General features: G+C 29.6%; 1 protein-coding gene across 1 annotated transcript; it reads right to left on the bottom strand.

The window, feature by feature from the left end:
• Nucleotides 1–14224: 14224 nt before the first annotated feature.
• LOC135146340 (adenylosuccinate synthetase isozyme 1 A-like) lies at nucleotides 14225–21187 on the bottom strand. The gene is made up of 12 exons (XM_064078506.1): nucleotides 21062–21187; nucleotides 20717–20891; nucleotides 20332–20486; nucleotides 18081–18221; nucleotides 17756–17828; nucleotides 17056–17163; nucleotides 16592–16720; nucleotides 15595–15674; nucleotides 15024–15189; nucleotides 14876–14974; nucleotides 14665–14738; nucleotides 14225–14247 (listed from the first exon to the last, which is right to left on the bottom strand). The coding sequence occupies exons 1-11, from the start codon at nucleotides 21182–21184 to the stop codon at nucleotides 14686–14688; spliced, it is 1302 nt and encodes a 433-aa protein (XP_063934576.1). The 5' UTR covers nucleotides 21185–21187; the 3' UTR covers nucleotides 14225–14247; nucleotides 14665–14685.
• Nucleotides 21188–25254: the final 4067 nt, after the last annotated feature.

Raw genomic sequence — 25254 nt, 5'->3', positions numbered from 1 at the left:
TTCTGCTATTTCTTGATTTTTGTGCAGAGTGATAATTTCTAGAATTTCAGGTGCCACAAACTTCTTGAATGATGCTTTCAGACTACGACTATTCCTTTTAACAATATTCCCTTACTTTGTCGCAATGTATATTAAATTGTTCTAAGCGAAGGCAGGCGGGAAGCTTAAACAGATACTTCATACCAGTCTTTTCAGCATACACATAACGCCCACTAATATTTGATTAAAAGCTGAGAAATATTTTTAACAAAATTTTTTAATGGGTCATTGGCTACAGTTACGTACTAAATATAGTCCTTTGAAGTCTGTGGTAGGGACACCCTTATTTTAAACTAGATACTGGTTCTATCTCGAAAAATAATTAATACTTTTTCTTTTTTCAATCGTGTTCGTATTCACCTTTTTGGTTTCCATTCTCATTCTTTTCTTCGCTACTAAAGCATCCATCTTTCTCGAACTCTCTCCGTGCAATGTATCTAAACAGCTTAACTTTGTAAGAGGAGAGCACAAGCTATACTGACAACTATAATAATATGTTTTCTAAGCTTAAACGAAGCGCTAAATTATTTTAAATATGTAAAGCAGCCGAATCTACTGTGGTAGCAGATTGAACCAGGGATGAAAAAATTTTAGTAAAAAGAAAAAACGCGACACCACTGTAATTTCCATACAACCGACCAAAATAGGGAATTTTCTGAGAAAATTTAAAAAATAGAAAGTTAAAAAATATTAGAAACTAGAATTTGTGGTCATTTCGTGCCACGGTTGGTCCTGCGAGGAAAGGGAATAAGTAAAAATTTTATTAATTTATATGAAATTTGTTTTACGTTAAAATAAAAATAAAAAACAAGACATACATTTCAAATCAAATTTTATAGTAAAAAAAATGCTAACTTTATTTATTTTTTAATTATTAAGTAATATTTTTTTTGCTTATATTACGTATATTCTCAAAAGATTTATTTCAAATATAACAAAAAGCTTCCTTCAACTTTCCTGAAGGAAAAATAACATCTTTTAATTTTTCCATAAATATAATGAAATCCGTATAAAATTTTTTTATCACCTTAATAATAAATTTTTATCAACTTAAAATAAATAATTATTACACTGAATTGGAAATAAATTACGATCAAAAGAAAATCTTTATAGTCTATGGAACACCGATTAAAAATTTTATTGCAAAAAAATTATTTAGGTAACTTTATTTTTATAAATTTTAAATTTAAATTAATCAGATATTATTTTCATCTTCAAAAGTAAACCTAAATTATGTTTAAGTGACGGCTTCCAAATGCTTATTAAAATATATAATCCACAAAAAATTGTAGCAAAGAAAAGTAAAGCAATTAATGAAACTAAATTATTAAATTTAAATTTGCACTGAAATCACAATAAAAAAAAATTAAAAGTAAATGTACTGTTTACTTAAATTTTTCTCGCTAGTTAGCTTATTATTTATATAATATTGGGTGCATATTAATAACTTCTTTCCTTACAATATGTTGTATTTCTTTTTTTTATTATTTGTTGATCATGAGGTTTTATAGTTCAATAATAAAAGATGGTCTAATAAATTTATGATAAAAATGTCTCAGTTGGTGGATATATTTACCGGTCTTTCATTATTAAACCTATTAAATCGCATTATTTTCAAGTTCATAAATTCCTTTTTATTTATTGTACTTTACACAATTTTTTACAAAAAATTAATACTGCTTATTTTCTTTTTTTTTTTTTAAACTATAATTTTTAATATATATTACTATTAAAATATTTATATTTATAATTTATTATTCAAATTATATTATTATCTTTTCTAAAAAAAAACTTTGCCTACTATCCTAATAGTTTTGCCCTACTCTGTCTTGAGTCAAAAAGTCCTTGTTATTGCCTTATACCAAGGCTACCACTAGAGTTAAAGGCCCATGTTATTTCTATTATTATTGGTATAAATAGTACTGTATAGTAGTATCTAGAAGATTGGATTTATTAAATTATACTCTTAGAAAAATGTAAATTACATAATATACATCTATATAACTACTCCTAGTCCCTTCTTTAAGGACAAAAAAAGTTGAGTTTATATTAAAAAGTAAACCTTTTCTGGTAGAGTATTTAATTTCTATATATAATATTAAAAAAAGTGGACCCTCAATTATATTATTTTTTGACATAAACAGCAAAAGAAATCTTCGTATTACAAATCCTCAGTAGAGAGCCGGAAGAGTTTCCGCAAATTTTTTTAAACTTTGAAAGTCCTACTATATTTTTTCTAACCCCTAGGGAAGGCTAGAAGTGGTAATAAATCTTTTAAATTGAGTTACAACTCATTATTACTACCTTCGAAACACTCTATTTATTAAACGCTACAAGTAATAATTGACTATGATACTACATGAGCCTGCTTGATCCAAATAACTTAAATATGAGGAAAAAGTAGACTACAATTTATTTATTCATAATCGTCATCGTCCTCGTCATCGTCCTCGTCATCGTCTTCATAGTCAGTCTCAGTTTCATCCAATGTCTGACCACTTCCAGTTTCATTCTTTATAAGTGTTTATCATTTATATAAATTATAGTTTAAAACAATACTTAAAAAAATATAACGATAGTTAATTAATACACCTCTTCCACATATTGTAATTTTTCTTCTGTAATGTCACTTTTTAAGTTATTGAAATTATTCTGTGGTTTCAGATGTTTATCAATCTTTGCAGGGTCTACATAAACATTTTTATTTATATTATGTACACAGTCTTCGTCTACTAAACCTTTAGAAATAGTGGATTTACTAAAAAGAGATATAAAAAGTAGAACCCCAACTACTAAAAATCGTGGTAGCATTATCAGTACTAAAGCAAAGTATTCTTAAAACTAAGGATAAATCAAATTATTATCAAACTCTGCTTCATTTATATTATTTTTTAAGTTTATTAAAAAAATATATTTTAAACAATGAAACCGTTTTTAACTGTAAAATTTTCTAGTCATAGATATCTTAATGATAAAAAGATTTTAATAGTAAAATAATAATTATTAAAGTTTTCATCAGTAAGCTGTTAGGTGAATATGATTTTAATATAAGAATGCACTATCCTTCTGACGTCATTGCAATTTATTCGATATAAAATTTAGCACTTTACAAGTTCTTGCGGTTTCTGCCTAAATTTGCTTAGCTTTGAACTAGTTTCAAATAGCCTTATGTTTACTCTTTCGGTCAATAATTTTTTTGGTTAAAGAGATACTAAATGAAAACTAATTAGCCTAAATGTAGGTGGAAGGGGCGATTAAACTTTATTTATTAAAAACAAGGTTTATGCCTATATGTAGCTTAAAGTCTATGATGTCAACGGTATATAATCACTTAATTATAAAAATTAAACTAAAATTTAAATAAAATCTCGAATTTATTTAAACAAAACAATAATATTTTAGTAAAAACATTTTTCAAAGATTATTAAATTAATTAAACATGTAAATTATAAAATACTTTAAGAAACCTACATTAATCGATTTTTTATAGATTATCGACTAAATAATTATTTTGCAATACAGTCTCCACAATAGTAACTTTACTCATACTTTGTTCTAACTATCGTTGCCTCTATCTCTCTACCATAAGGTACTTTATCCATTTCGGTTACTATAGGTCTTCCGAATTTTTATTAAAATTCTTTATTAAGGTAAATATAGACATCAGTTAGTGATTTTTTAAAGAAAGTCACTCTTGGACAAAAATTAAATATATTTATGTTAGGGGCCAGCTATAAAAAACGATTAGCATCACCATAAGTTTCTACATCTTGATTTCCTCAACTTAATATCAGCACTGAACAGTTATTTGGCTCTTCGCAAATAGTAACTAATTATTATCTTCAGCTTATAAACGGGGCCCCTTAAAGAAAAAAACAAATATTAGTAAGTTATTGCATTCAAAAAAACTATTAAATCATTATAACTGTAACAACAGTTATTAAGAACAACTATTTAGTATACTTTACCTTTTTTGTTAATAATTTTCTTTTTGCACGTTCAATCTTATACTACCTGCTTTCTTAGTAAAGTTAACGTATTAAGAATATATGTACAATAAAAAAATTTTGAAAATTGCCTTTTTTACAGAAATTTTACTATGTGTGAAATTTTTCCTACTATGTTGAATTATTTTAGATAATTTACTTCTCATTATACAAGTCTTTTGTTATTTAAGGCTAAGTTTAGCAGTTCTATTTTTTCATGGGATAATTAAACCTGGCAAAAAAATGATTTTCATTAACACTAATTTTGTAAATGTACCTTCGGATTTAAAGGTGCTTATTGCGAAGAGGCGAAGTAAAAATAATATAATAATAAATTTTTTAATTACCTTAGAGAAGTTACGGTCTTAAACTAATTTAAAGTCTTATTAAAGCGTTCAAAATCTATTATTTTATTATTAGGAGGCAGACAAAATTGTACAATTTTGACCTGTTTTTTATAATAAAATTACAACTTGTTTATTATATAATGTTTGGAAATAAAGGAGAGTAGTTGCAGTTGCAAAGTATTAAACAAGTATTTACAAATCTATACTTGCATATAAAGAAAAATAGCATAATTGTAATATGTTGTTGAGCTTCTAATAAAAAGGGAAAGTAACCGTAGACCTTGACACCAAGAAAACAACTGGCAAGGTTATCAAATTAAACTAAGCTTGAATTATGCAAAAGTCCTTGGTTAAAGCGAAATGCAGATATAATTAATTCTGCTTTCATTCCTGGGTCCTTCTCAGAGAGATAAATAACCCTTTATGACACAAGATTAGTAATATGTTCTCAATAATTTATCGTCTAACTTAATAATTTTGAAATAGTTATTATTCATAGGTTAACAAAATTTATGCTCAAAGAATACCTCCTGAGCCATAGGATCTTAAGGACAAATGTTATACGACATTATACAAATTTAAAGTAGTCTTTAAAGGTTTTTACTTTAGAAACAAAAAGTCTCGTATTACTCGACATTAAAAAAAAAAGGTCTTTGACGACTTATGACTTCTGGACCTTAGTGCAAATTTTCTTATTTTAATGTCATCTATTATTAAGATTACTAAAGTTAATTCAAAAATAAGAGTTTTAGGTTGAAACATATAGATTCCTATTCTAGTGTGTCCACGATATGAATCGAGAGTACAGCAAGGTTTCTTGCTGTCTCTTATACTTTTTCTCCATATATAAGACGGACCTTGTAGCCATTAAAAAAACAAGTACAGCACTTATAACCGGATATATAGCCTTATTGTTTTTATTTAAAACTATTTTTTATTGCTTGGGCAGCCTTAATAATTCAATTAATTAGATTTAATGTGGTACAAAAAGTGGGTTAAAAATTAACGTTTATAATGCTAAATATCTATTCATCTCCGACACATAGACATGAAAGACACATGGAGATACATACTAGGCCAAGAATTTTTTTATAGAAAAAATAAATCTAATTTTAAAAGAAATGGTGGATAAAATTGAATCAATAATTCGCTCTATGTTAACCTATGCTTCTTTGCAGGGGCTCTCCTTGGTCTTTAACGAATGCTTACCTGCACGCAGACTTAAATTCCGAAACCATAAGATAGTACATAAAAGCGTTGGATGTTATTACATTTGATATTAAATTCATGTTAAGGTTTTCAAGTAACTAAGAAGCAGAGGATTACTCCAGGTAAAGAACTCTCGCTTAATTAAGTTGTGCTGTAAGTATTGTTAGCAATATATAAACCAATCAAAATGAGAGATAAAGCAGTAAAATCAATATGTTGGCTATTTATTAATGATATTAATAAATAATAAAAAAACAACTTTTTCTTAGTTTTGAGAATGTAGATACCCTTTATTAACTACTAGTATAGTCGACTTCTATATTAGATTCTGCAGCGAAAGCTCTCCCCAACATAATATAAAACTACCTCCCTGTTTTACCTCGTTACCCTACCAAGCGCCACATTGTTAGTTAATAATACACTTGAGATAGAGAGCTATCAACAAATACGTTATTTAATCTTGATATTATAATAACTGCTAATGAGTCAAAGTGGAAAAAAGCGAAGTTTTTTAAAAACCCGCCCAATCATCTGTAAGCTGAAACAGAGGATCTCGACCACAGTACTGATGTTCTTTTGTGAAATTGGGGCTTGCAATACCAACAATTATGCAAGTGTAAAAATACTTCGAGAAGTTAGTGAGAAGTTTAGTAGGTAGATACAGGCAATTAAATAGATATTGTTTATAAAAAGGAGGGTATATGTATCCCTTTTAAATATAGTGAAGCGTGCTGAGCCTATTATACATTTAAAAAAATTTATATAAATTTTCCTGTCCTTGTGTTATCGCTGCTGCACGCACAGAAATCTTAGTCTTAAAGATGAACTTGAAAGCTTAATGCTCTAAATAAAGAATACATGGAAGCCGTGAAGATAATGTTTACTAGCTTAAAAGTGAGCTAGCGGGGAGAGTATATATATGTTGCTTTATATTTCCTGGTTCATATAGATTATTCTGTAAAGATCTAAAGCTACAACAAACAATACAGAAATTATTCTAGGCTTAATATAAGGATGCAGAATAATCTTGGCCTTCCCTCAACATAAGGTTTTTATAGTGAATACAAAGTTCCAAAAGAAAGACAGCAGTATATGTGAACGTCACTTAATTAAGAGTATAAATTGTATATTGTTAAGTCAGAGAGAGTTCAAAGAGCTTTATTAATCATTCTCATTAACGAATTTTTATTACATCGTTTGGAAAGCCTAAGAAGAAGGATTAAAAGTTGTTATAAGCAATTTTAGGGATGAAAATGAATTCTTAAGCGAAATAAAGCAAGCAAAAAAGCTTGCAATTTGAGGGCATTATGATGGGCCCTAATAATAGCTAAACAATGTTAATTAAACCTCATCAAGTCCAAAAATTTAAAAGAGGTAAGTACCAAAATATGTGTTAACAACATTACTCTTTCTTAACAAGAAGAACAGCAATTTTTATTTTAATATTATTCCTACCGCTTGAGACAATTTACTAGGAAAAAAGGATTTATAAAGCTTTTTTTCCGTATCTCTAGTATACTATAAATTAAGGATGGAAGCCTTGAGGATACTAGGAGATATTGCAGAGACAGTTTAATTAGGTGCCTGAAGAACTGACACTATAGACTATGATAACATAGAATAAAAAAAAGGTGAGCACAATTTATAAAGATATATTGAGCTCTTCAAAAGAACTGCTAAAAAAGTGTTATTCGTGAGCTGCTAAATAGTTTTAACTTTGCTAGGATCCAGCTATTAAACCCTTATTTAAGTAAGCTTAAAGATTATATGAGTTATAATGACCAAATATAGTGTTTAACATAAAATTTTAATCGGTTTTTATGGAAAAGCGAGGGGTTGCCAAAAGTTGGTTTTTTTAAAAAAAGCAGCCTTGAAACTGATATATGCAAAATGGGGGTCGAAAAACACAAAGATTGAATTTTATGATTATAAAAGAGCCTAAAGATATATATTAATGTATGAGGCATTACAAGGCATTAACAAAAAATGTGTAGCAAAAAGGTTTTAAACGTTATCTCTACATATATGGAAATAATTTTTTTTTGTAAAGGTGTAAAGAGAACCAGCAATCTATAGAATTCTCCAAATACTTTTGCATACTTAGTATATTTTATATATATTTACTTTATACGTATACACTATTTTTATACGTATATTTCAACATGTATTTATTTCATGTGTACATTTTATACATACAATTTTTTATAAAGTGTACCAGCCCTAAGGGACTAAGTTTACTAATTAGGAGTTCTTACTAGTTTTGGGGTGCGGTCGGGTAAAGAGTGAGCTCTAATTTTTATAAAAAAATTTTAAACCGAAAAACCAAAAAGAACTATATAGTTTTTACAGTCTTTTTACTTTGAGCTGGAATGTTGTAACGAAACCGCTGAGTGAGTTGTTAAATAATTTTATGTTTGTATGAGAAAATGTTTATAAAGAGAGGAGTTGAAGATAGAATACAATCCCAAATGAAGATTGAGACGTTATACATTCAAAATTATACATGAATCCCAAAAACAAATGTTAGTTGTGTAGGAGTCAAATGTGTTCTATTTTATTAATAGAACAGAGGCGTGCATCGCATGTTCTTCATTAGTGTTAAAAGAAAAAAATTTTTGAGACGGACCAGAGGCTTTGGCACACTATATAATTAGTGAATAGTAAATAATAAGCAAACTATTAGAGACGCGGTAAATAATATTTAATAAATAATTTGTAATTTGTAATGGAATTTTTTAGTGTATTTATTTTTAGTGTAGTTGCCACCGAAGTTACCCAACCTGTTTAAGAAAAAATAAATATAATTAAGTATGGATTCTTTGGGTATCTGAGGCTGTCATACTAAAGTTGATAAAATTTTGAAAAAGAAAAGAAGTGATGTTAAAAGTTTGAAATTTACCAGAATTTTACAAATAAGTGTAAAAGACCCACGAAATTTTATAAATATATTGAAGAACAAGACAAGATGTGCAGTGTTCGTTATGGTCAATAATAAAGAAGCATGAAATATATGACAGTATATTTTTTTAATAGTTCTATAGAACTACATGAGATTCTTGTATTTTTGTGAGTGGTTAAGGCACTCAATTTTGTAATAGCTGATGCTCATTATATTTAACAAATCGTCATCTTAGCAATGCTACGGTTTAATGGGGCAACCGTTAAAAATACATTTAAGAGACTTATGTAGAGATATATAGGGTGAACCTCTACTCACGGAACCTACAAATTAAATAGACTACTCGAAAGTAGTGCAAAGTTAACGATTTTTAAAAAATAGCCTTTTTAAATTTTTTCTACATTTCAACTCTATTATTACCAGTGAAAAAAAAAAAATTAAAATGTTCAAGGTATATAATAGTGATTAAGGAAGAAAGGTGGTGGCGCTAAAAGCAACTGGACTTAACAAGCAAGTGTTTGTAGTGAATGAATGAAGAAATACTTGATTATAGAGAATGAGGAAAAAAAAAGGCGTCAGGCGAGTCAAATGGATCTTGTTAATCTCACAGAGAATAGACGACAAAAACTGGAGGGAACATCCAGGGCCACTTAAACCCCTTTAAATTACACACCACTACAAATAATAAGCGCCAAGCTTAAAAAAACAGGAATCATTTATTAATGTATTAAGTCCTAACTTACCTTTATAATTTTACTTAACTTTTTCAAATTTAGTAAATAAATATTTCTTGGGGGTCACTAGGCCATGTGCCCAGCTTTAGGGGCAATAAACCCCCACAAACCCCAAGCAACGATTTGCATGAATGAAGTTGTTCAGAAGGATTAGTTATGCAGAGGTATCAGCTGATGAGTTCAATTAAGTATACTTGCTTAGCAATTCAGTACAAATAAACGGGCTACTAGCAACAGCCTTTGCGAGAAAGAGAAACTAAAACTGGCGTGTAGAGATCTCACAGCGTCTCGCATACGAGTAAGCGATAAAGACCCTTTAGCAAAACAAGAGCTTTTACTTACTCATATATTAATCCTAAAAAGTCTAATATAAGAAATCCTGTAGGCATATAAAGATTGATGTACGGTATGGGCCTATATCAGGCTAGAAGTTATTATAAATCTGTAATTACTTATTTAATTAACATATTTTTTTCCCGTATACCTTTCTAATTTTTTAAAATTTATATATAAAAACGTTATAAACCAAGATTATAGACCATTCTCACCCTTTTTGTTTCTTTATTTTATTATAATTATCTCTGTTTTACTACATTTATCTTGGACAGTTAGAAAATAGTATGAGAAAAATTTTATTACGTGACCTTCTTGCCCTGGAAGAAAATCATTATTTCAAAAATCGCATTATTAGGACACCTTTGATTGTTTGATTATTGTATCATTATTTATAAATACGAGAGCGTTTACTTATGAAATCATATATCTTCATGAGGTTTAAACTGAATAATGCTAATAATTAATTCATAAAAACAGCATTATACCCTCTAAAACGACTAAGTGATTACAAGATAAATTATGTAGGTTGCCAATAATAATTTATTGACGAAATTAATTAAAGTAGAAAACGGGTTTAGAGAAGATGTTATAAACACCTTATTTACCTTAAACTAACTATTTCTAATCCACTTATATTTCTGGACTTCACTTTAAATTTCAGTGCTTGAGACTTCTATTACATAACTTTTTTTTTAACAGGAACAATAACTGTTTTCGAAAGGCCTATTTTTTAATAAGTGTGTTTTGTACAGCATAATTTTCTTATAAAAACTTATATTATTTTATAAAATGGGATTTGAAAAGTAAAACTTAGCTAATGCAACCCTGTTCGAGGAGAGAAAACCATGTTACTAGGATTGCTTCTCTTTTAAGTACATTTTTTTTTCCTATTTAAAATTATATTTATAGTATTTGTAGCCATGTCTTGAAAAATAAAATATAAATTTTGTTTATACTTGATCTCTATATTGTACGTATAGAGTCCATAAAATATTTTGAACTAGGTAATATCATCATTCATCTATTAACTACACCAAAAGAATTAAAATTTTCAAGTATTCTATTTGGGTACGTGAATGGTACACCCTTATGAGAGGCATAATTACAGCTTCAGTTTTCGCTACAAAGCTTTTTTGTAAAGATTGATTTTCACTTGTTATTGTCAGAAGATGATTGACAACATTATTGACAACCATTATATTCCCTATTATAGTTTTTTCGAATTAAACTAAATCAATGTTTTAAAGGTAGTTAGCAAGTACAAATTTATTTCAATGAAGATATCACTTAACTTGGATAATTAACCTGTCTTTGCTCCGTTTTTATATCCTTAAAGAACAAATAAATTATTACAAATTAATATTAATGGTCAGTTAAATTATTACAGGTATTTGTAAATAACATTATTTTCTTAATCGGTTTTTAAGTAAAAAAAAAATTTGAGTTGCCATCAGCATGATTGATTCATTTTCGGTTTGCTAGTTATAAGTTTCGTACCGCGTTAACGTGTAGTTGTATCTTAACTTTTAATGTTCTTTAGGATAAGCTTGTGTATATGTATTTTGATATTGAAAGCCCAAGTAAGTATTAATCTTCGTTAAGTTAAATATTGATTTTGTAAAGCTTTAAATTTTTATTGTTAATTCTTTGTATCCATGTGTAAAGTGGTGGTACGATATTTCCATAAATCAAAGTATTTTATTAAAAGCATCGCTCTGCAAGTGCTTCTTACTACTTCATTATTTGCGCAAAAAATATAACCTTTGTCCTTCCTTGTTCACTGTTTGTGTGTATTACCTTTGCTTTGCTCAGTGACATATACTTATCTTCGCAAAAGACTTTAGACTTCTGGGGTAAAGGATTGCCGTTAAGTATTACGCGGTCTATAGTTGTGTAAAAGTTGTAATTATTTATCCACCAGGCATCAATATTTCCTTTACTTTTCCGCTATCTTCTAGTTTTATTTTTCGTTTCGTATACAGCGTTGGAGTTAACTCTGATGATCACGTGCTTTATACCTGTCCAACATTTTGCATTTCTTCTCTGAACGTATAAATACTTCTCCCTCTACCAAATGAATTAATCGCTCCTCTTTTCCTTCATCGGGTTAAGAGTTCGTTTCTAGGCCCTCGACAAGTCTTTAGGTCAAGGTCTAACCTGGGGTCTGTTCCTTTAAGTTTCCTGCGCAGCAAGCTCAACTGAATTTTCGGAGAGTACTATTATGAACTTAAGAGGAAATTCTATTCCGTACCTTGACGAGAAAGGCAAGCAAGGTTTCCTTGCAATGAACTCTAAATGAATGTGATCAGGTTTGAAACGGGTAGAGATCAATGCTTTCAAAACAGTACGCCCGTGCAGCCAGAATCCTCACACTCTCCTTTGGTGATCAGGCTATCAGTCACCTACCTACTCACCAAAAGTATAAAGGAAAATCGACCCAAAGTCTATTCTACTTTGAGCACAGACTGCATCGCTTAAGCCTCTCAGGCCACCCAGGTGTACTTAATTGAGCAAGCGGTGAACATGGTTGCCTCACAGTATTCTACATTGTTCCAGAGGGGTCTTTATCAATGACGAGGTTAAATTTGGATGCTTTTTTTAGCGGTCTACCCGACAAATACTCCAACATCATTGATATCAAACTCCCAAACCGGGCCTTCTTTTCCGAATGCTTTTACGGCGATTTTTGATAAAGAACTTAACACGACCAACCAGGTTGACAATGTGAAACTCTGCTTGCCGTTGGGATGAGACGTAATAGAGACACGAGAAAAAGGGGAGAGCGAGGAGAGGGAGATCTTTTGTTACAGAGATGTACTGGGTCTGTAAAAAAAAGTTTCTTGAAGTATCCTTGTACGAAGTGCTCGAGATCAGGACACGCCCCAGCTGATTGCCAAACTAATAAATCTGTTGCACTGTCCCTTTTAAAGTTGCTTCGGGTCGAAAATGTAGTGATTTTTGTTTAAGGCCAAGAGTAATCACTGACAGTGTCGTAAGCCTCAATAAACCCAACGATTATACGCCCTTCCAAACTCTACTTCTTAAGCGGAAATTAATAACGATGGCTAACGGAACCTTATACATGCAACTCATAGGGAATAGTTAAGATCTTATATGAGGAACTAAAAGACTATTTATGCAAGGTGATTAAGGTAAATATACTCGCCCGGTAATAAACTTAACAGCAGTAGCTATGACATACACTCCAGCTAGGATGGCACAGGAATTATAAGCGAAAATGGTGAGGATCTCTCCATTGTAATTAATGAACGCTAGTGGAAATCAGTAATTTCATTGGTTAGCCCATACTGACGTTCCCTTGGTGCTTTAGCACAGGCGCCTTGGACATACTGCAGAGCGTTTTGCTACTAATATGTTCAAGAAACAATACCGCCGATAATTTAAATATTACGGGCACCGTTAAAGCTACTATCTGTAAGTGTTGCTAGATATCTAAAGCACGACCCAAACTTGAAGCACGAAACTTAGAAACTATACGGGTTACTTATCCTGAAACAGATGAAAATGCACCATTTGCTACACCATCTCTCTGATACGCTTGGCGATACTACCATACCTTCTGAAGACTCAACTCCAAGTACAGCTGAGGATCCAAAAACGCTGAAGTAAACATTGCGTCGCGCCGAGCCGATGTTTACTAAAGTCTTGATAAAAGATGTAAACTTAAGGCTACAACCTTATGCACCTATGAGACTGCGCTTTTTATTCTATGCCTTATTAGGCAATGCCAGGGAGGTACCAGAACCCAGATCATATCGTAAAGCCTTGAAATGGCACTGATTAAGACCAATGGATAAAGTCCATTGAGCATAATTTAGCGAACATGGAAACCTGCTTTCCTACCAGCTGGTCACAAGAATATTGACTGCAAATGGTTCTTCAAAGTGTAAAGTAATGCTGATGCTCTTTCAAGTTGTGGGGTATAGCTCTGCTATCTCAGTTTTTACAACCGCTAGCCCAAAGAAAACCATATACTTCATAGAATTTAACTTTTTTTCAGCGTTTTTCATGCTGTTACTCAACCATCGTTAAAAAATGGTGTCAGCTAATTAACACTGAGATTAAAGCGTTCACACCTGTTATGTATTCCTTCTTTGTCGGGAGTGTATGATTTCCATTAAAATTACGTAGTCATCAACGTATACTCCACTGCTCATTACACCTTTTTAAATATTAAATGCATTCTTCAACTCTACTTCTTTCGTAGTCGTGTATGTGAAGCCTTTAAGTGGAGTCTATAAATAAAAGTTGTGTCATACGAAGCAATATTAAGTTAAAGTGCATTTACAACATTCCCAAAAGTAGTCTTTATTTTTTAATATAAACCACCTAAGCCCGTCAAACACAGAAAGTGCTTAATTTAATAGTGTTTAATGTTGTTTATATTTATTCTATAACTCATAAAAAAATCCGAGATGTATAAATCTATTTAATGTTAAGGGTAAAGCAGCTTTTCCAAGCACTTTTATTTATTTGTTTTAGTTCAATGAGTTCGCTTCCATTAGGTTTATTAATTAAATTCTTTAATGATTTTAATTTTAAAAATAATTAATATTCCATTCATGAGTTTATTTTACGACTAAACTTGTAAACCTCTGGAGGAGAGTAACAGAAAGAAGTTGCAATGTTCCTTTCTAGGGATGCAAGAGCCAATGTCTAAGTTATAAGGCGCCACCCTAAAAAAGAGATAGTAATATAAAGCTAATTCAAGGAAAGAGCGAAGCAACCGTGCTCCCATAAATATTTTTATTCTAAATAAGATTTCCTTTCTATAAGTACTATTATAAATACTAAAATGTTAAATTTTAAAAGGTTTGAGTAACCAAAAATAATTCGTTTTCAATTGTTTTTTGATAGCGAGCTGTTAATATATATCTATGGTGCAACTATTTATGTAAAATCTAAAAGTATAAAGAAAAATGAAAGATGTAATAAATACTTTATACAATATACTGCAAAATTCTTATACAAGTAAAACAGCGCAGTGAAGTGCAATTTTATTTATCGAAACGGTAACGAGCTAAAATATGTTTTTTAAAAAAGTAGTTCACGAGAAACAAAAAATCGTATATTTTATTTAATTATATTAGAACATGTTTTCTGATGCATCAAATTTAAAATAAGCGAATGGTGGCTTCGCGTGAAGGCCCAACGCCGATCCACTGGACTGAATATGGGGAATATGTTGATATTAGCAAGTATATTATAAAAAATAATTTTTAGTTAATTTATTATATATTCTAATTATTATTACTTAGTTCCCTATTATTAATAATTTATTATATTATATATATTAAAAAAAACCCGGAACACTCAGCAAATCTTCTACTTTCTTTACGTAAAGTTTTGCATTTTCTGGTAATTCTTCAAACTTACGACAGTTACTAATACTTTCCTGCCAACCTTTTCACAGTATTATAAGAAAGAAGAAAAGGAAGAAGAAAAAGAATACCGGCCATCTCGATATACTCAACATCCACTTTTGAAAGTAAATTGATGTCAGAAGGGAATCCCTCGATAACATTGCCGTGAAGTTTATAGGAAACTCCAATTTTTATAGTTTCAAAAGTATCCAGAACGTCCAGCTTCGTTAGCATTATCGAGCTGAAGTCATTAACCTAAAAAATAAGTCATAACAAACGGGTAAATAGTAATATTAGTAGTATATGCAAATATAATAAATACGTTATTACTATAGGGAATAAGAAGATAAGAGAAATAATTGTGTAAATATATTTAAAGCCCAGTAGAAAGCATATGTAACCAAGAGCACTAATCAAACTAATTAAACAGTAAATTCTCATAACTAATTGGACCACGCTAACTTACATAAAAGAAATAAACTTTACTAAACCATAAAAGCCAATAAAAGGGATCTTCATTTACCAATTTGTTGCCACTATACTAAAAGCAAACTAAGCTTATTATAAGATTCAGGATTAACAAATCCAAAGGCAGTATTTCAAAAATATCCAGTTACAAGAAAGTTCCAATTCAAGGTAACAAAAACGCATAGAAAGAACCATGTGGGCGTACTTCAAAACCACCAAATCCAGCCAACCACAGCGTCGTGTCCTTCCAGTCGTTACTCCAACTTCACGGCCTAATAGGTAAATAACAAGGAATCAACCATAATGTAAAAGTTCTCCTGTAGATTTTTAATCATTCGATTCGATGATAGCAAGAAATATCTGATTTGTTTATTTACAAACTATTAAATTTATTATATCTTGTAACTACTGAAAGCTATTGTTATTATTTTTATATTTAATAGCTATAAAAAGAGCGTTAACGTATATAAAAGCTAAAAATTATAAAACAACAATTATACAAAAAATATTTTACTTTATAAAGAAATTCGTTTTTAAAATGCTTAACTAGTTTAGCTTCAAAATTTATTATAGTCAATGAACGAATAAGAAACAAAAATGCGTTGCAGGTCACGCGGCATGTGCACGTAAGTTCATAAAGACAAAAGCCGATAACAACAACCTACACTTAACCACCCATCGACTAACACAAATAAACAAGATCCCTTTATTAGCCCACAATCAACAAACATAGAACCCGAATTGTTACCTGATTTTTATAATAAATTGGTACAAAAACGACATTGGTAATCAAAAAAAAATCTCCACTATTTGGTAGAAAATATTCCAAATTACAAAATAGTTATGAGTCAGGTAATTCGGCGGGCGCTAAAGAAAACTCAACCTAATGAAATATTAATACCCTGATTGGTGCATGCCAAACCAACATATATTGTTTTAAAGCTGACTGATACATATACTTCAACACAATAAAGAATTGGACAATAAAAACATGGATTTTAAAAAATAATGTAAAAATTAAATGAAAAATAAGCCAATAAAATATTTTTCAACTTTTCGTAAGTTAAAACTGTTAAGTTCTACCAATAATAAAGCTTAAAGTTTATTCAAACTAAACTAAACTATAGAACATTACTATGATATAAGATAAAATAATAAAAAACAAGTAGACATAGAAAAAGAACGTCACCAATTTGCTGAAGTTTCTCTCCAATCACATTCACCTGTTCTGTAGGAAACTTGCCTCCCCCAACACGCGTTGTGTAAGACTTTACGACTCCTATAACTTTACTGATTTTTGTAGGGGGAATGCCGAGCCCTAAACCAAATATTAACAAGAAAATAATAAGGATATATAACAGAACTTCGTAAGTATAATAAAGTCTAATAGATGGTAAAGTATAATATAACAAGTTTTATAATATATTTAAGATATATAGCTATGCATATTGAATAGAAAATATTATATAGTACATATTGCTTATATATTAAATTAATAATGCTAATATTATTGAATATTACAATAATAATATAACTTTTATTATAAATTAAAATAATAATCTTTAATGAACTTATATGATTATAAATGTTCTTTAAAAAATAACATCTATAGTCCTTTTTAAAAAAGAGAGCACTAATAATTATAATAATCACCTGTGCAGGCCCCGCCCACTGAGCAATTGGAAGAAGTAACAAAGGGATAAGTGCCAAAGTCCACGTCGAGCATGTGCGCGTTAGCGCCTTCTATCAGAATCTTCTGGGCTTTAAAAATTTATATTATTAACTAAGAGTAATATTTTTTGCTTATTATAACACTTTTATTTATATATTTCAATGAATTTTCTATAAATGAGCTTATTATGTATAACATTGTTCAATTGGTAATGACTTCTCAAAAATATTAATTTTTTAAATCCTATCAAAATTCGAATAAAAATTTCAAATAAATAATCCCGTTTTCTATTCGTCAACAAATTCATTATGTTTCTAGCATGCTTGGTATTTTGGTTATTTTAAAATATATTTATTTAATTTTAGAAATTTTATATTTGTAAATTTTTTTCTACATGTTTAAAAAATTAAAAGATAACATCTAATATTTATTATAATGTAAACCGATTCTGTTTTTTAAAAAAAAAAATTCTTCAATAAAGTTTTAAAACATTTTTTTTCTTAATAATAAAATAAAAAATAATATTATAAAATACAAATAACTTCTATATGAATATTCATTTTACTATAATTTGAAATTTGTAAAGTAAAAAATAATTATTCTTAATTATATTATAATACTTTGAAATTACTTTTTTGTTATATTTTATTAAGAAAAGAATAATAAATATATGAAACAAACTGTTTGAAAGAACGGCGTTATTAAGCAAAACAATTGTATCCCTCACAAGCGGGCGTAGTTTACTTGAAAGTTTCTAATTTTTCCACATTTAAAATATATAATAAAATATTTTATGTAAAATAAAAACAAAAGAAGAATATATAAACAAATATAAATATACTATTAAAAAAAAAAAGTAATATATAGAACGCTCGTATTAACACTTTTGCTCAGTTAAGTGATAACATAAACGATAATCATATCCACAATAACAATAAATAGTAAAACTTCTTTTTACTAAAAAAGTTTTCCTTATAGAAAATACAAATTAAAAGATAAGTATAACTTTGCATAACTGCAGTTCCTCCTCAACATCCACGTGAATTCCAGGATAAGCTCGTGTGTAGTGCTGTGCAAGGGCGCGAAACCGCCTCTCGAAATAATCAAAATCTCCAATCAAGTCACACACACGCAAGTTTTGTCGAGACTATAAAAAAAAATACTTTTCATTATACTCATAGTATACTACTACTTTTTACTTGTTTATTTAATATTTTATATATAAACTTTACTATTTAATGTTTTTATTATTTTCGTATAGTTTATAAAATTCTCTACAAAAATATGAATTTTTTTGTTGCCTTCTTATAAAAAAACTTTAACTTCCCACGAGTTAATAACCAATAAAAAACACTCTCTTTTTGCAGACTGTAAACTTTACAAAACTAGTAAAGACCTGAAAGCTCATAGAAGCACATGAGGGTGCTTTTAAACTATAAAATCATGTGGTTCTTCAAGCTCAGTCAATAAACAGGAGCTGGGGTCGGATAAGAAAGATGATGGTCACGCTACGACACGTGAATGCCTGCCTTATATAATAAAGAAAAGTTTACTCTCTAAAAAGAGCCAAGCCCTACCACGTGACAATCCTCTTTAATCCTCACCCACGTGCCCCACAGTTTTATCAATGCCGACCCAAAGCTTCTAATTGGTTACTAAAACTTCACAGTGAAGTGCAGTATAATGATATAAAAATGTCATAAGAAAAATTGAATATTTAAAAAACTCAAAAAAATTGTTTTGGCTAAAAACAAAACTTTTTAGTGGCTGTATAACTTTATGTAATGTTTCATTCGTCGACTTATTTTACAAGGGTTTGTGTTATGCTTTTCATTATATTAAGTTTTCTTAAGAAATACCACGAGGCCTCTGGTTGTAGGGGCCACTAAAATTGCGCCAACAACTGCTTTTTTATTTAATATTATAATTCATTTCAGTAAAGCACCACGTGGTTTCCGGTTGTTGGGATCACTAAAAAAATTGCCAATAAATTTTTTCATCAATACTCCCCGAGGATAAATGCTATATAAATATAATGGCTCTTGCACGACGTTCTATTTAGTATTTCATTGGTATACTAGCGTTGGGGGATTGACGCTACCCAAAAGCCTTTAAAATTATAGCCTTCTCTACTTTATGATAGTTTATAGTTTAGTAAATACCGCTATACTATTCTATACTAAACCAATTACTGTTTATAATATACTTTATAATAAGTTAATATTTTTAACAAAAGTTTATATTAAACTTTTCTATAATAATTATGTTATTGTTCATATACAACATTAAAAATTTTCATATGATTAATTTTCTTATAAGTCTTATATAAATCAATAACACGTAAAATATTATTTACCAGTAAAAATAATAATAGTTGTGCGCAAATTAAAATATTATTGTATAAAAAAATATTTTAAATAATATTTAATAAAAAATTATTTTAAATATGATAAATAGTTATATATATATATAAAAAAAAAGCAAAAAAGCAAAAATATCAACAATAAAAAAAATTATTTATATAAAAATATTCAAAATTCTATTAATGAAAAGTAATAATTGTAAAGAAATTTATGAAATAAATGCAAGTTAAAAAAAACAATTTAAAAAAGTAATTAAAGCTTAGAAAATATTAAATCAACTATTCGCTACAAAAGTAATAAAAAACGTTGGGAAAATTAAATCTAAATTAAAAATTCACATAAGTAAAAGTTTATAAGTAGAAAACAACATATACAAATAAATAAATAAAAATAATAATTTATAATTTTTCTACTATAAAACAAATAAATTGGTAAGAGTTAATAATTTAAAAAAATCCAAATAAAGAAATTAAGAAATACGAACTTACAATAATAAAATTAAACATGTTATGAATATTATTAAAAAAATAAAGTAAACAAAATTAAATATACAAAAAAAAAAATAATAAATAAAAATATATACCGGTTATAATTGGTTATTACAAAAAAGTAATCATCAGTTAATATATAACTAATCTCAAAATGTTTACAAAATAAGTATATAGTAAAAAAAATTATAGTTTGTATAAAAAATTTTACCCAAGAAATTCCATAAACTTAAGACTTACTATTTCTTAAGCCTATAAATTTTTATAAAATTACCTGAAATAAATAGTAAATTTTTACTTAAACTTTAAAATATTTTATCAATTATATAAAATAAAAAAAATTAAATATTTAATTTCATAAGCTAAATAAAAAGTAATATTTTAAATTAAAAAAAAAATTTAGAACCAATTTAGAACTGTAAGAAGGGCCGATGCCTTTACCAGTTGTACCGATATCAGCGCCGGAAATCCTTTTTTCGGCCTCCTGATGACTGTCGACTACTCGATGCATGGAGAACACAAGATGCGCCCGATCAGAAATAATGAGTCTGCTTTCCCAGCCTTCAAAATAAAAAATTCAAATTTATTATATTAATTGAGAATAAAGTTTATACTATTAGTAAGAAATGAAAAAGCGTAACCCATCTCGCTATATGCTATTTAAGTTAAGATTGAAATAAAAAGTTCTTTAAAAAGAAATGTAAAAGACGTATAAATAACTACACTATATATAACTTTGTTACTAAAATATTTAGTAACACTCAAAATTCAAACAGCAACAGTAAAAAAACCTGTTAAACCTTTATGTTCATTACTTTCAATTTCAGCAAATAAAGATTCCACATTAAGAACTACACCATTTCCAATAATGTTCAAGCAAGAATTATGGCAAATTCCACTTGGGAGCAAATGAAAATCATATGTAACACCGTCAAAAACAACTGTATGACCCGCATTATCACCGCCCTATTATACACAATACAATGAGTAGTGTATTCCTTTTAAAAGACAGTATAAGAAAAAGAGGAACCACCTTTTCTAAAAATTTTAACTTCTACGACAAAATATTTTAATATTATACTTTCAGTTGTTGTAGTATAACAATGTAGAATATAAACAAGGTACACATAAGATACAGCGCAACGAGCTATAATGTCGCATTCGGAGGCTAAAGTGTCTACAAGCTTTCCTTTTCCTTCGTCTCCCCACTGAGTCCCTAAAACTACACACACATCACCAGGATTTAACACGGGGACCATTCTTTGGAAGAAGTAAGTTAATCAAAAACAATAATTGTTACTCACACTTTTGTATTGCACTTAAAATAAAAAGCAGCATCGTTAACGATTGGTTGTAATTTTAGTTTAAGGCACATTGGCACGTTAAAAAAAACGTTTGTTCGGAGAAAGGTCAATGTAGTAAACGAATATCATTAAATCTATAGGACAACGATATCTTTTGAAAATACATTACCTTTCACGTTAGGTGCACATATGACATTATCAAGTATTTAAGCTTTATTTAAATTTCTTTATTTACTGTACTCCCTTAATTAAATGCTAGGGCCGTCAAGTCTTATAGCATTTAGCTATTTATTGTGTTTATTTCACTGACTAATAGTTTTATAAACTAGTATAGATAAAAGGTATTATATATATTAATTTTCAAAGGACTAAAAGTAACTGCGATAATATATTTGATAGTCTTTAAATTCCCCGAGAACCTAATCACCTCAGAAAGGGCGAGCAAATATAGTATAATAGTAATAAAAAGCTAGACACACTTGCCTTTTCGCTTATACACTACAAAAATATGTCTTCTAGCGAAAACCTCTCACTACATAAGCAAAAGATTTGAAAAAAAGTAAAACTAAGTAGTGTAACCATCTGGTACTTAAAGCGAATTCATTGGGTAGAAGGCAATCAAGACCTAGTTTTTCCATAAAGAATATCTCAGAATTTTATAAAAAAGAGCTGCTTATTTAAGCAGACCTTAAGAGCTTTAGGGTTATTACTAGAATATATGCGGAGAACTTTTACAAGGAAGGTGTTAGCTTCTAGCATTTAATAATAGTAAGAATAGTTCTAAGAAAAATGCTAGCTGTGGCCACAGAAATTCCAAAAACATTTAACGTTAAGTTTATTAGGTCATACAAACTTTTACAGTAAATATACTAAAATATCTATCTATCGTCATACTATTTTAGCAAAAATATTATTAAATTATAACTCATATTTCCATATAGTACTTTGTATCTTGTATAGTAGTACAATGTAAATTGTGTCTAAGAGAGGCAATGAAAGCTAATTAATGATATTTTTAAATATTAATTGGACATATTTGAAATTTTTAAGCGAAATTTAACTATGGTATTAATCAGTATTTGAAAAGGTATAAGTTTAAATGTTTACTCTATTAATAAGGTTGGGATGCCCATAGTTTTCATTTATTTTTTATTGTGTTTGTGATTTAATATTTTGTGTTTATACGTTGTTAATCAGCTTTTAGACAATATGTAAAAGAGGCGATAACTGTTCAAAGAATAATTTTTTCGTAATAGATGGGGTCTGCATAAGTGCCCACACTGAGCATTACGCGCTGTGCGTGCATTGTTAGCGGACCTTTGACGGATGGAGAAACCGCAGAAAAAAAGTTCAAGTTGTGTTTAAAAAATTTAGCAGTAGAGATTCTACTCAATGCGGATACTCTTCCGAATATTTACCACCTCTAACTTGAAGATGGGAGACAACCGCTTTTCCCAGTAATCTATGTACATATGCATTAGGACCAGGGATATGGTTGCTCTTTCCCTTGACGGAATACGGGGTGATGGTCACAGGCCTGCCTCGACGTAAAATGATCGGCTCGCCACAGGTATTGCGAAGGACGCCTTGTAGTGTCCGTTTTATAGCAACTGATTAGAAAAATATTGTATTCTTTCCTCAAGCAGAAGCGCTATGATAACGGGATATTAATGTGTGGATGCTGTGTATGTAATGCTCCTGTCTCATTAGCTATTATTTGTCTACCTAGCACGCATATATATATATATATAACATTTTACTCTTACTAGCAGTCATAAATCTCGATGCTGGCAGGTGCCAAAGCATATTTTAGCTATACTATCATGCAGGATTGTTTTTAACTGTATATGCTAGTAATGCCTTATATTTCTGTTCTTGTTTTATTTAACAAAATACATTTGAACCACTTTCTGTAACTTCTCTTACTTATCGGTGTAGCTCCCCGCCACCTTCATAAAGCATTTCATGAGATCTCTTGACTCTTCAACCAAAAATACTGTGAGGTTAGCACCGCTATTTAACCTTACTGTCAGATGCAAGCCAAAGGGCTAGTAGATAGTTAGTTTATTGCGGTGTTTTAGGGGTTGTAAAAAAGAAAGATTAATTTTTTAAAATATATATAACTCTGTAACTGTGAAAGTTATAACGCAATCAACTGCCCACTCGCATGGTGTTGACGTTATGAAACCGGATTTTAACCACGAGCACATAGTCCAAATCCCTGACTGAAACTATGTGCATTTCTCGGAAATCACTTTTATATCTGGGAAAGGATTATTTATTAGTTGGGCAATAAAAGGCTATCTACAATATGGAACTATGGAGTTCTTGGCACGTAGGGGGTTTCCCTAGTGCTCTGCACCTTCTGGCTGGTAGTGATAGCCACTGCTTTCTATTCGTTTCCTTAGTACTTTTATAATATAAAAAGTTTTTATCCATTATTTCCTCTACGAGCGAGTTAATTTTAACAGTAACGAATAAACAAGATTGAGGGGAACTAGGCTAGTTATAACCAAAGTAAAGATTATAACGTTTTATAGAGATAAAAAGCGCGAAAGTAACCGCATTAGAGTAATAATAATTCAGAAACTTGATGAGAAAGTATAAAGCAAACTAATAGTAAAACAAAGAAAAAAAAGATAAGCAGAAATTATGAAAAGAGCAATTAGATTAAAATAAAACTATAGAAACATATAGGAAACGACTGTGAGCCAAGAAAAAAAGATAAAAACAGTAGCAACGTGCTTTAGTATAAAGAATATAACAAAACCTGTGACCCACAGAGGGGAGCTTGCTAAACCCATCCAAGCAACTAAAGTGCTCGTGCCTGCCAAATTAGGTACAAGGTGTACTACAGACCCTTCCGTGGATTATAAGACTAATAGCTATGTTAGCTGGTTTTTAAGGAACATTGGTGTTTTCCTGTGGCTGCCTCTTTCAATATTACTTTTCTTTATTCGATTTTCCACCGCTCCAGATTAAGTGACAGTTTCTCAGTCCCTCTTTATAATCTATACTTGTTTGAGTGAATACATTAATTAGCATTCGTACCTTTATTGAGATAAAGCATGCGTTGGGAGGACAAGTCAGGGAGCGTGAAAACAGTTATACTGAGATTTTACACATCTTTGGAGCGGGTTATAAACTTCACTTCCCGTAGTTCTCCCGAATAAAAAGCTATTGAGCCTAATTTGCAAATAATAAAAGGGTAGAATACTTCCTTAACGAAATTGCGCTTAGTCGCACTACTTTTGCTCACGCGCATATTATTAATTGACGAGGTATAATTAATCGAATTGAACCCTTTAAAATATTTTCGCAACTTTGATAGTTTATTTATTGTTGGCTGTGCATTTACTCGTAATATCTATAATTTGGCGCTTATTTACATTTAATAAAATATTAAAACTTTGTAATATCCGAAAGATATTGCAAGCAACATTTTAAAATAAAAAAAAACTGTATTCTAAGGTAAAGTTTTTTTTTTTCGTCTAATATTATGCTGGTCTGAATTACAACAACTGCCCATGTTATATCCTTTTAGATGTTTTAACAAGAATTTGTCAACTTACTATATATATTTTTACTTAATACTAAAATTAAATGAAAATTAATGTTAATCCGCCAATTTTTTTCAGTAACCATTGTTAGTTCTAAAAGTTTTTTTTTTTTAATATATACTTGTAGAGTGATTAAAGTATGAACTTTAAAATAATATGAATGTATATAAGTATCAAGTAAGGTATAGCCCATTAAGTCAGTCTACTAAAAGACAGATGCAGGCGCACTAAGAAAATCCCCCTAATTTTTAAATTGCAAATTGTGTCCACTATATGATTAGCTTCATAACCAGGAAATGGAAATAATTTCCAGACTTGGTCGCCACCAACCAGATTTAACCAAGCGCTAGTGTTGTACACATTGCCAAAAAGGTACATGGGAACATTTTGCATTATGCTTGCGTGGGTTGTGTTGGGTTTCACGCATATTTTATGTTGATGAGTTGCATTATTTCATAGTTGTAT

This window comes from Zophobas morio, unplaced genomic scaffold, assembly GCF_036711695.1.
Source record: "Zophobas morio isolate AGI-343-1 ecotype UQ-CSIRO unplaced genomic scaffold, CSIRO_AGI_Zmor_V1 ptg000223l, whole genome shotgun sequence".
NCBI lineage: Eukaryota > Metazoa > Arthropoda > Insecta > Coleoptera > Tenebrionidae > Zophobas > Zophobas morio.
Note: the sequence above shows the minus strand (reverse complement) of the source record. Positions and strands in the feature narration are given on the sequence as shown.